The sequence below is a fragment of the Acartia tonsa genome, chromosome 7 (assembly GCF_053477335.1).
Source record: "Acartia tonsa isolate MP-2025a chromosome 7, ASM5347733v1, whole genome shotgun sequence".
NCBI lineage: Eukaryota > Metazoa > Arthropoda > Copepoda > Calanoida > Acartiidae > Acartia > Acartia tonsa.
The window spans coordinates 17,889,254-17,902,238 of record NC_137266.1 but is presented as its reverse complement, the minus strand read 5'-3'; the positions used below and the strand labels follow the sequence as shown (position 1 = coordinate 17,902,238).

Here is a 12,985-nt window from a genome sequence, read left to right as displayed (position 1 = left end):
AATAAATCTATTTATGTAGGGCCTAGTTTGATATGAAGCAAAGCCTACATGTATCTACTTCCTATGTGAACTATGATAAATAGACACACACTATATAAAACCATGTTTTAATGGTGTTCTTGCTTTTTAACCAAAAAAGAGAAGAGAGAGGGGGAAAAAAAAGTAAAAGATTCATAGTAGAAAATAGGAGAAGGAAACAGGTTATTAGGTCTGATGTTAAGAAAGTCATTTTTTCTAAGACCTTAATATTTCATATACTAGTAAAACAATAGATGTATAACTAAGACAAGTACCTGGCCCAAGTGGTTAGGACCTTTTTTCAGCACAGGTCCCCCCCCCCCTTCCGCTTAGGGTAGAGTTACACTTAGCTCGTGCCCCCACTATTCTTATACTTTAATGTTCATATGATTTTTTTCTCACCATTATGTATCAGCTTATAATTTCAATTCTACTTTTGGCTAATTTGAATTTTTTGTTACATTGTTATGCCTTAATATGAATGCGTTTGTGCAGAAAAAATGACCATATTTGAAGAAAGGTTATTGCAGTAAATCTCATGTTTCCCTCTACATTTTTCCTTATTCTGAACTACATCCTACACTTTTCTTCATTCTTCCTTTTTGTAAGATGAGTAATAGAGTATAGATGCTCTAAATTCATTGTATCCTCTTTAATAATATGGCATTTGTTGAAGCCTAACAAATCAGCCATGTGAGTCATAAAAATGAGGGATTATCAGGGTTTTCTTTCCCACTTCTTCTCTCATCAATAATTTCTATGACGTTACATGGCTGATTTTTTAAGTCACTTTGTAAAGCTTTGCATTTGTTTATATTCTAAATAAGAAATATTGCAGCGGTTTCCATCAAAACACTTGAATCTTTATCTTCCCTTTGTAAAAACTAAATTGAAAATAAGGGGTAAGGGTTAGTTTTGTGTGTTTTTGTTCAAGTCAGGTTAGGTTATATTGAGTAAAGGGTAGCCAAGCAGGCTTAAATACAAATAATAACTTCTACCGCCCTTATTTTTAATTATAAAAGTCTAATCAAGTATATTTTGTTTTCATTCATTCTTAGAACTTTTTTCTTTTCTTTATTTTTGTACAAAATTTCATCATCTAGTTTGTTGTTTTACAACTCTTTGTGTTCAAATCATGTTCAATTAACCAATTTAAACTTATGAAACACTAAAAAAATGCTAAACTAGGACTTCGTGGCGAACCATAATTTTTGGGTTCGAAAAAAAGGGGGAATAGAATGATATCCTTTAAAATTCGAACCAGCACCTTGATATTTTAAGTGAAATTACATATTCAGTTTTTGGGTATTTTTATGGGGTTGGGGATGTAGTAACCTTTCGGGGACCAATGTAAAACTCCTCTGAAAAGACGCACATCTTATTATTTTAGTATAAAGGTTATCTTGGTAAATGAACTAAATTAAAAGTTAGGGTGGTTTGAAATAGTTTCACACAGAATTTTTAAGGAAAATGGTATTATGCTTTTACAGAGCTGAGCGCATCTTTTACAATTATACTTATGATGACTTGTACATACATACAAAATGAATTCTGCTATAAAAATGTGCAAAAAATTCGCATAATTTTTAGCAAAAATATTTAGTATGTTTATTTATAGATGGAAACTGAAGAAGTCAAATATAAATATTGAATTAAAAATCTTCCAAAAATTGGAATTAGAAAATCCGCGATTTTTTTGCACAAAATTCGCATTATTGAAGCATAGTTTGGCTGCGTAACCACCATTGAAGCTGAGTGTCTTTGCATTTTCGCAATGATTTTTGCTAATTGTTTTACTTATGTTATATCTAACGAAGCTTTTCTACATTTAGTGTCTGTCCGTTCATCCATCGTATTCATGCTAGAATTGTCCTATCAAAATCGAAATGATGAATCCTGTAACAGGTACAATTTAACCATTTATATATTATGTTTCTTTTGACAGTTTAGTATGGCAACCTGTTTACGCGCACATACGCTCTTTAGGGGTCATAGGGGTCACCCCATGTTCATGTGTGAGTGTGAGTGTGTGTGTGAGCAGTGTCCTAAAATTATGGCGCGTGTCTTACATGCCAAATTAATTTACGTGTCAGTTACCAAACTTTTACACAACTAGCAAAAAAATAACATAACACATGAATTTTAGGCAGTTATTCAAAAAATTTATACGACAAATTTTTGATGTTTTTTGCTTGAAATTTTTGAAGCTTTTTTGTGAGGACTAAAAAGAACAATGGCTGGCCTATCTACGCGATATAACCCCGGTGTCAAAAATAGTTTGCTTTGATGATAGTAAAAGATAAAAATCTTTAATACCAATTTAAAATACTAAAACTACGATGTATAATTAAAATAAACCCATTTAAGATGCCTTTAATAATATTAAAGTGATATGCATTCTAAAAATTTTAAAGAAATGTTAATTAAGATAAGGTGCATTCTCATATGTAAACTTCACTTATTTCACTTAGTTGTTTTATTATTAACGGCTTATCTACGATTGGGTTGAATGTAACTGTCCTTGTTTACGATTAAGATGAAAACCATAGTTTTTGAAATATATATTTGGCCTGTACAAAGATGTTAGTTTGATAAAGTAGTCTTGGGTTGAGATAGATCAATTTAGCTTTTAATACAATGTCCTTGTATAAAAATAAAAATAAATTTTGCAAGAATGTAAAAAGAAAATAATTTGAATCTTAAATCAGCTAATAGCGTCGAAAATTTAAATACAGCCGAGTCTTACATAAGAACAGAAAGCTAGTTGACGAACAGGGTCTCCGCCACTAGGGCCAGATAGTTGTCTGGATTATACATCTTTACTTATATATTTATTGTAATTATAAATCTAAGTAAAGCTAATTACAAACAAGTTATGATTATAAGCAAGTCTAAATTTGAACTGCACACAGACATAAAAAGTGCTAGGAATTTAAATAAAAATTGTTTAAAATAAACTTTTAAAAATATTTAGAACAGTTAGGTCAATAAACAAACAATTACAATATTTGACAAAAGATCAGTACATTTTTAAACAGTATAATTTTCATATTTTTATCTACATAAATGTTTATTTTTAGGATACGTACCCATGTTCCTTTAATATCTATGGAAGCAAAATTAAACAATGTATATAACAACGATAACTATGTCCATGAGCAACAAGAACAGGCTAACAACATTTTAGGCTAAACAAATATTTGTAAGCATAAAAACATTATCGTAAAGAAAATATTATCTTCGATAAATTGTAAATCAATCACTAATTATCACCAAAAAGTCAACTACTCTTCCCTGTAAACTAAAGTTTCTAAAAAGTATTCTGCTTCTGAATCCACCGTATTGACTTACATACATACCTAGTTATGTATGTAGTAGCTGCGCTACTTAAAAAAGTGAGCGGACTATAAAAGAAATTAAATATCGCTTTATCTTATAAAATCTCGGGGAATGAATGACTAACGGAGATTTTAACTGGAAGCAGAATGCTTCGGACAATTTTGAAATAGTTTAGAGACAGTTTAAAAATTAATTACACTTTTAAATTCCTGTTTATTATTATGATTGGTGTAAAGCAGAAATCAGAAATAATTTTGAGGGGTTGTTCAAAGGTCAATTTATTTTGGGAGGGTGGAGGTACCCTCCAAAAAATATCCATAAACTTCCCTGGACCTTTAAGAAGCTTCACTGTAAAATATATCTTACTGACCGACAGTTAGCTGCAGTAGCTACATAAAAATATTTCTAAATTGTCCTTAAACAGTTGCATACTGTTACATATTTTTATAGGATACAAGGTTTAAACTACACACAATAGCGGAAGTCTAGTATTTTTAAACGTAGTAATATGCCTAATGAAAGATTAAAGCCCTGTGACACTATTAGGGAAGGTGGATTTTCTATATTTCATTAACCTTAAACTAATTATTTTAAAATCTAAAGAATCTTTTTTCTTTAACCCTTAACGGTCGGGGGGGGGGGGGCGTTGAACGCCCCCCCCATCCGGTTTTTTCTATCTCATTTTCTGTGTGTGAAAGATAAAGAGCCCAAACTGCTTGACTTTTTAAGTATGGGTATGACACACAACTGGGAGTTGGAATTTTTTGAATATCTCCATCCTGGCGGGCACAGGATGCCAGCAAACCTGGCAGGGTCATCAAGGTAAAGAGCAAAAATATTTTTTTGACTAAAACAAAGCATTTTATCATACCAAAATACTAAAAAATCCTCTAGTAGTACATCCTTATATGAAATACAGGTGTTCAAGTCACTTTCAGGTTCCAGGTATGATCCTGCAGGTCCTGATCCTCCAGAAATCTTTAAAAGGCTCCTGTGGCCGCAATTTTTGACTTAGAGACTTCAAATTTTAAACTTAAGCCTTTCTTACATGTCTACATAACGTATTAAAATTTCATGAAGATCCGCCGCCGTTTTCCCGCCGACCGCCGACTGCGGCGGCTGGCAGCTGCCAAGTACAGCTGCGGCCGCTGAAATTTATATTTTGATATTTCTAATGTAAAATTTAAAGAAAAATAAACATTTTCTGGGAAAAAATTTTTCTTCTAGCTTCAAAATTAAGAAAATTACAGCCGTTTGAAATTTTTAAATAAAAAAAGACCTAAAAACAAAGGTTGTTAAATAAAAGGGTGAAGGAAGCGAAAATTGACTTAGACTTATAAAAGGTCGGAAATTCATTATCAAACAGGGGACTTGCACAAAAAAATTTAGCCCTCTAGCTGTAATAGGAACTGAGATAATTAGGGGGGGCGTTGAACGCCCCCCCCCCCCCCCGACCGATTAAGGTGCGGCAAGGGGCCCGACTGTAAAGGGTTAATAGCGCAGCTTATCTATAGTTGGTGTTAATCAGTCCTACCGTCCGTCTGATAAATCGACAGTAATCCAAAGTCTCTGTATCAATTTAGTTTTATTTATACAGTTCCTACACAGTCTATATCTGTTCGACTTTATATCAGTGTAGTCATCACCACAGAGTATTTTCTCTATATTCTTGCCGTATTACGGTTTACTCTCTACGGTTTATGCCTGTTCTACTCAATAACTCACTTATCCTTGTAAAAAAAACTTATTCATAGAGCATCTTTGCTTCATTTTGATCTGCGTGTAATAATATGATGTAATGCAAAATATATCTGTCTTAAAAATGATAGATTCTTAACTAAAAAGCACTCACGTATGAGTACCGATGGCTTTAATTGCCAGGATACTTTTGTGGATTTGTAGCCATTGCTTTATACCATCCTATGAAAACATTTTGTTTTTTTTTACTTTTTGACAACATTTTATGTATGATAGAATGATCCTTTTAATAAGATTTTTGAATTGATGATTTTTAGGACAACAGGGTATAAAATTAAGTCTGATTGATGACCATATTTTTTGTCTCCTTTTACCACGGAGACCATCGTAATACAAGAATCCTGTAAGAAATGCTTACTGGCTAGACACAGCCTTAAGCATACATAAGGGCTCGGCAGAAGCACATTTGGAATGTGGCTTTGAAATGAGAGAAAAAAGAGCTTTAGTATAGAGGCTTCTAATATCAAACGTCATTGCTAAGAAGACTGCTGACATTTGCAAAATGGCAAATTAGTTGAATCAAAATCGAATATTTAAATATTCTGGCTGCGGCCTGTATGAAAGGCAGCTGCAGAACACGGCTGCCGAGCCCCGAGCATACAACATCTACTTAGAAACCTCTTGATGCATAAACAGATATTAAAGTTAGTACATGTTTGTTATTACAAAAGATACAACAAGATAAGTTTTTGTCATCTTTTCCTTATGTTTGAAAAATACGCCAATGAAACAAAAAAGATCTGCATATCAAACTATCATTTAAAACTTAATTCAATCAATTAATTTGTTTGTAATGGACATTTGTATTGTCACTTTTTAAACTTTTAACATTTCTATGTGAAATATTTACGTGAAATAATCACTACCGACCGACCGAGCACCAAGAACAAGATTATTTATACAGTAAAACTTTTACCTGGGCCAATCGCATGTCTGGAGATCATGGCTGTACACCAAACCTCCAGTACAGGATTCTAACAAGGGTCCTAAAAAATACACAAAATTGATAATTTGATCTTTTAAAGATAAATTGATTTCAGCTAAATGCGAATTCTTTGTTTTTGATCAATGAACGGAGATAGTGTACCCGTAAAAATCCTAGAAGACAATAAATACCATATTCTTCATTGAGAGAAAAAAATCTGGCAGAATATAATATAGCAGATTAGTTTTTTTTTGTTCGGGTACATTTTACCTGTAAAATTTAAGAATTAATTTTCTAGCATTTAATTTAGACATAGGTATAAAATCTAATCGAAAATTTTGGAAAAATCTTCTAAAATCTTAATAATATTACCTCCAAAAACACAGACAAAGTATAGACTACAATTAGTTGGATGGGCATAGTAACCAAATTCTTCGGGGCATCGGAACTCTGTCTTTCCACAGAACACACCTAAAAATTAATAAAAAAAATGTTAATTAAAATTTTAGGTTCCATTCATTATATGACACCATGTATATTGTAAGATATTATATGTTAGATATTATTGGTAAATTTAAGTAATGATGCTAATGTAAATGACAGACAATTTAAAATTTGATTTCATGTTACTCAAATATATTTCATGACCACATGCATTAAATACCTCATATTCGCTAAAGAAAGAAAAACACACTAGTTAATACTAGGGTTGGGCCGGATACTTTTTTGACCGGATACCGGATATCCGGTATCCGGCTGGATATCTGGCCAATGCTCGATATCCGGCAAATTACCGGATATCCGGCAGTAAAAATCAGCCGGATATCCGGTATCCGGATAGTTTAAATATCCGGTAACCGGCCGGATATCGAAAATGGCCGGATATCCGGCCCAACACTAGTTAATACCCAAAGATTATTAACAATGTTATCTTATTTGCTATTATTCATAAACTTTGGGAACATTTAATGGATATTTGATTAGTTCAAATTTATTATTGTCCAACCTTTTTGGTGATAAATTAAATCTGCATGCAGAAGGGTTTATTCTTAATTTTATTTATGGTCCTACTCCAAACGTAGGAGTCCCAAACGTCGGAGTGGACAAATGCAGGAGTCCCAAACGCAAGAGTCCTGCGTTTTTCCCACTCCTATGTTTATCCACTCCTACGTTGGAACTCCTACGTTTGGCGTTATCACCCTTTAGTATTCATGTCAATTTATCATCCAATGTCTTATCCCTTAAGATTTCTTGGCAAAAACCAATACAATTCATCTTTGAATGAATCTTCACTTTTTATCACAAAGTAAAATTTGATAAGAAAACTATTAGTATCCCATTACTATACTCACATACATTAGCTATGGTCCCTCATTTATACAAGGTTATTGGTACAAGTATGCCTCGGAGAAATAGCACTAAACCTTTCCTTGAACTGATATGAGGCTTTCATAAAGCACACAACTCTAGCATTCATACAGACACATAAGAATCAGAAAGAGAGGGGACAAAGGGCTGTTTATTACGCTAATTTTATAATATTGTTTTCTTAATTTTGATTACTTGGTTTATTAGGTTGAGTGTTCAAACGTTTAACAATCACTAATTTTAATCTACAGGAGGGATAATTTAGTGTGTCATCATTAAGAATGTAAATCCATTTATCGGTCATTGTCGTATTCCTGCATAAGCAAACAATTACTTTTTTTTCTATAATAATCCAACTTTATTAAAAACCTTGATGAAAAAAGCCAATACATACATCATTCATATTCTTTCACATTTAAACTTTCATTTTCACTTTTTGTTGGCTAGGAGATAAAGGGTGAAGAATAGTACATAAAATGCACAAATTAATCAATAAAAAACGTTGAAATTTAAAAGTAATCTGTAATAGACTTTCTTTCTCTACATATGTTTTACTTGTTGCTGGCCTATCTATGAAAATAATTAATCTTGTTCGATTTTTATCCATTAAAAAGAAAAAAGGGATAAAACTAAATTTTTCAATTTGCGACCTAGCCCCGTTTTACATTATATTTTTTTTGTTAAGATATGTGCAAAATTGGAGGAGAGTGCACCTTTGATACATATACCCCATAAACTCCTTTTTGTGTGGAGTAGCTACTATATAAGCCTTTTTTGCCTTTTTTTCAGTTGATATAAACTTGAAAACATGTCATTTCATATAGACTTGTTCAACATGATATTAATAAAAATAAATGTTGCGCTACTATTGTATATAACACACTTGTTCTTTCTCATTCTCTTGTTCTCTGTGTTATTAAATCTGCCGTCATCCAGTTTTAACACGCAAAATGTGTTATTCATGGCTTAGATTATATCTTCACGTAAAAAATGAATGAATAATTTTTTTTCAGTTTGGCTTGGAAATCGATTGATTTCCGCTGAACTAGAACCGTTTGTCAGTCATACTGAAAAACCCTCGCATTACAGACAATTTTCTACGAATATTAAAATTCTAAAAGATAAAATTAAACCAATTTTGTTGGCCTCGAGGGGCCTAAAGCCCTGGCTAACAAAACTGATAATTATTTTACGATTTTTAAAAATGTGCGTGGAAAATTGTCTGTAATTCGATGCTTTACATGAGTTTTCAGTATGGCTGAGAACTTCTTCTAATCCAGCGGATATCAAGCGGTTTCAAAGCCATACTGGAAATAATTTAATAATTTTCCTCTTTGCTGACAACGAACTTATTCGTTGTTGTTCTCTGTGTGAGGCAAGATTTGTGATAGTGAGTGGTGGATGCAATTTTCTTATCAAAATTGAAAACAATTTTCAACTTTTTTTCTTGATGAGGATAACCCATGCTGCACTAGGCAATAGAGTAAACATAGATGTATCATTGTAATTCTTTAGATTCATCAAAATGCATCTTGTTTGGGGTAAGAAGGGCAGTTTGTGATAATATAAAAAATTGTTTTTATTAGTGATATTTTATGTAAATGTTAAAAGAATTAAATATTTGTAATTTAAAGAAAATTTACTAAAATATTGAGTATTGAGTATAAACCATGTTTTACAAAAATAATTATTTGAAAACCATGTATGCATAAAAAGAAAGTTTATGTAAAAGTTTTAATGTTTAAATTGCAGGTACTGACTAAAGCTTGATTTAATTTCAAAGTTTCTGTTAGACATACCATTTTATTTATGTTTCAATGGCTTATTACAAATTTTAAGTTCTCTTTATATAAACCGATGTTTAAATTCCATAAATTGTCTTGTTTTTGTGTTTGTTACATATACCTTGATCCCTGGAAAATTTTCCCCATGTAGGCGCCTACTTCATTAGCCAATTTTGCAAGAATATCTTTACTTCAGGATTCAAGACATTTCTAAATTGGCAAAGTATTGAAATAAAAGATTTTTTACAGACTTTATTGAAAGATCCAAAAGTTATGATTATATGTGATCGACTATAAAGGTTAAGCCCTCTTATTAAGTACGTATACCTTAATTTTACCAATGTCAACATAGCAAGAACTGATTTTATTAGGCTTGGAAAGAAATTAGGTTTTCCTAAGCTACACATATTTAAAGAAATTCTTTGTGATTTAGCATAATTGCAAGGTCTTACTTGAAAACTAATTTTACTTTATTTAGAAAAAGTTTAGCTTCTTCATATATGATTGCCGAGCCCAAATGGTACCTATCCCTTTATTACTGACATTACCCTGACCTAGTGGTCCACCCCTGCGGGACCTATCAGGGATGAAAAAGACCATGGAATTCATTTTTACCCCCAACATACTCAAGACAAAAGACAAATTTTAAGGATATAATTTATTGCAGGATGGAGTTGCAATCAATTGTCCCATACATGTATCCCTGCGGGACCCCCTGTAGAGGGCCATGCAGTAAATTTAACTAAACAATCCATAGAATTGCCACTCCTCCTCTGCATCTTCTCTTCTCTTGTCGTAGTTTTTACAAATATATCCTTAATAAACGTTCATTCAAAAACGCTAAATCTACAAAAATTTACAATATCTAGCAGCTAAATATCGTGGCAAATACCAAATTATTCATTGAGCTATAAATCCGTCTTTTATCAATGGGCAAAATTCTGCTTATATTATTTGAGAGATGTGACAGTTTTTTCAATATGCTGAAATAATAAAAAAAGGTTCCTTGTTTTTGATTGATTTAAGAATTAATATGTATTTCTTCTTCAGATATTATACGTTATTGAAATACTTGAACTAAATACTTGAATAAATAAATGTGTTTTTTAAAGGCCTACACATATCATCCTGCTTAGTGTGTATATAAGGTGATGTTTAATCGCCTGCTAAATTTATATACTAGAAATAAAGGAGTAGTTTTGCCTTTGTCTACCTATCTTTTTGAAAAGTATAGATTAATTTCCAGATCAAATGATGTAGCTTGATAATCTTTTTTTATGAAAACGAAAATGTGTTTTTTTATTATTTAAAATAGACTTAAATATTATGCTATTTTATAGAAATACTAAAAGACAAACATTCGTTCACATGATTTTCCAAAGGATCCATAATTTTTCATATTTTCTAAATACAGCATTTGACTTATGAACCTTAAGTTAGGTATACCTATTAACTAACAGAGGCAGATTGACTTATTATTAGGTAGATGGGTTGACCAAATTTTAAAAAGAAAATAAGCAACTTTACTGAAGAAAAAAAAGCCTAACATCGTGATTTTTTACAATTACATTAGCATTACAATCAACTATTTGATATTTTACTTTTCCAATTTTCGCATTTTCATTGCTATAGTGACTATATTTACTTAGAAAATCTGGTAATAGCCCTCCAGTACCTAGTTGACCACAATAGCAACCCACCCTCATTTCATATTTTAAAGAAGATTAGGTTAGGTTAAGTCATATATGAAAAGCTCCAGAGAACTACGGCCTTGCAGTTTAATATCTACTTTGGCTATAAAAATATAAGGGATAAGAAAATGGAAGATAAATTGATATACATTCTTGGTTTGATAGGTAAAAATAACCCTTCTGTAGATTAAAATATTTGGTCGAAAAGTTTCGACACCATATTGTTTGGAACCAAACAATCAAAATTCCATAAAAGTTTTTGAGTCAACAAATAAGATTACCCAGGTGATTAGAGAGCTGTGTGTAACAGAGTTTAATGATCTCTTCCTACCCAAGTTTTTATTTTTAATAAGGGAAAGGTGGGCTTAAGTTTACTCCACCTGAGGTTTCTCAGATAATTATCAAAAATGTATTTAAATGTGGGTTCTTTGTTGGTAAAATGACATGACGAGGTGAAATTTTAATTTGATGCCAGCTCATTCCTAGAAACATGTGGATATAGGATAACAAAAAAGCAGAAAATAGATTAAAACAGAATTCCTAATGTTTAAAATTGATGACCTAATTAGGAAATAACAACTCTACAGTAGGACCCTAATATAAACTAAAAACAAACCTTAAAAACAGAACACAAATTACGAGACAAATGCATTTAATCTTACTATATCATGCATAATATTCATTACTACAAAGTACATATTGCCTTTTTATGTGTTAAATATGAAACATTAGTCATAGTTTAAATGCTAAAATTTAAATACCTCACCTCTTTCCCTTTTTATTATGCAAAATTACCCCCCCCCCCCAACTCGTTCCTTACCTCCACTGCAATAAAAAATCATCTTTTGTTTTTAATAAACAGTATAGAATTTATGCTCATTAAAGCATCATGTATTTTTATTTATCTAACTGAAGATTGTTCTTGACATGAAACACTGTGTATTGGACTTATCAAATAAAAATAACATGTTTAATTAAACTGTGTTGATCACTCTATGTTATATACAAAAAAACAAGTAAGGTTTTTGGAAGGCATAACTTAACAGTATTTTAATGGACTGGAAACTATCCTCACAAAAAAAACAGGTTTCAAGGTTTGAAATATATTTGATCAGTTAATTTCCCATCTTTCCATAATAATTGTAAAAGTTTGTATGTAGTATAATAACACAAATTTGTTATCCCTGTATTTTTAGATTTAACACTAACTTTGGCTTACAAGTTACTTCTCCTGAGAGAAGAAAACCCCTAATCATCTCAGCTCTGTGTATATTTTGTACATCCTTACAAATTGTACATTTTGCAATTTTAATTTAAATATACATTTAGTTTTCTTAAAATTAGAGTAAAACTCTAGAGGGGGAAAAGGTTAAATAACTGAATGCCCCCATCCCAAGGAACTTGTGCAGACTCTCAATTGGGTCTTTGAAAATTAACCAATAGTGTCGGGAATATTAACAAGGCAAATAGCAGAAAACAATTTGCTAGCAGACGGAAAAGGTCCTCTAAAAATTGGGGCATGTGGTAATTTGTATATATTATTATACTACCTATAAATCTATTTTTCTTAATAAACTCTTATCAGAAGAGCAAACACTGATTTATACTTGGTATAATATTTATAATCAACCTTGTAAATTATTAAATTAGTGAGGTGAATTCTTAAAAAACTTTTGCTTCACTAAGTTCAGTTTGCCCCACTAAAATTAGTGAGGCTCGCTAAAAATTTAGAGGGGATAATTTTGCCTGACTTAAATTTTAGTGGGGCAAACTGATTTTAGTGAGGCAAAAATTTTTTAAAGAATTCACCTCTGGACTTTCTTAATTCCTTGTCATTTAAAAACCTATTAAATAAAACCAATGTATAATTAAGAATTTATTACGATCTAACACTTTCGTTGATTAAAACAGATTAGTTTTAACCATGCAACTTAAATTGCAATTATCCTAATGTTCCTTCACTAGTTATGTGATCCTTGTTTAAAGAAAAGTGTTTTTGACTGATTCAGTTAATTAATGTATGTGAGGTAAGGAATCTTAAGAGATACGACAATGGATGATATATTTATCTACACTTCCAATTATGATAAACATTGCATTTC

General features: G+C 31.5%; 1 protein-coding gene across 2 annotated transcripts in view; it reads right to left on the bottom strand.

Moving 5' to 3' along the window:
• The window catches only part of Cda5 (Chitin deacetylase-like 5), a 166,838-nt gene that overhangs the window by 92,684 nt on the left and 61,169 nt on the right, over positions 1 to 12,985 (bottom strand). For both annotated transcript variants that reach the window (XM_080167747.1, XM_080167748.1), the window contains exons 2-3: positions 6,413 to 6,511; positions 6,032 to 6,101 (exon numbers count right to left, since the gene is read on the bottom strand). In XM_080167747.1, coding sequence (XP_080023873.1) covers positions 6,032 to 6,101; positions 6,413 to 6,511 — 169 coding nt within the window. The remainder of the gene's footprint in view (positions 1 to 6,031; positions 6,102 to 6,412; positions 6,512 to 12,985) is intronic.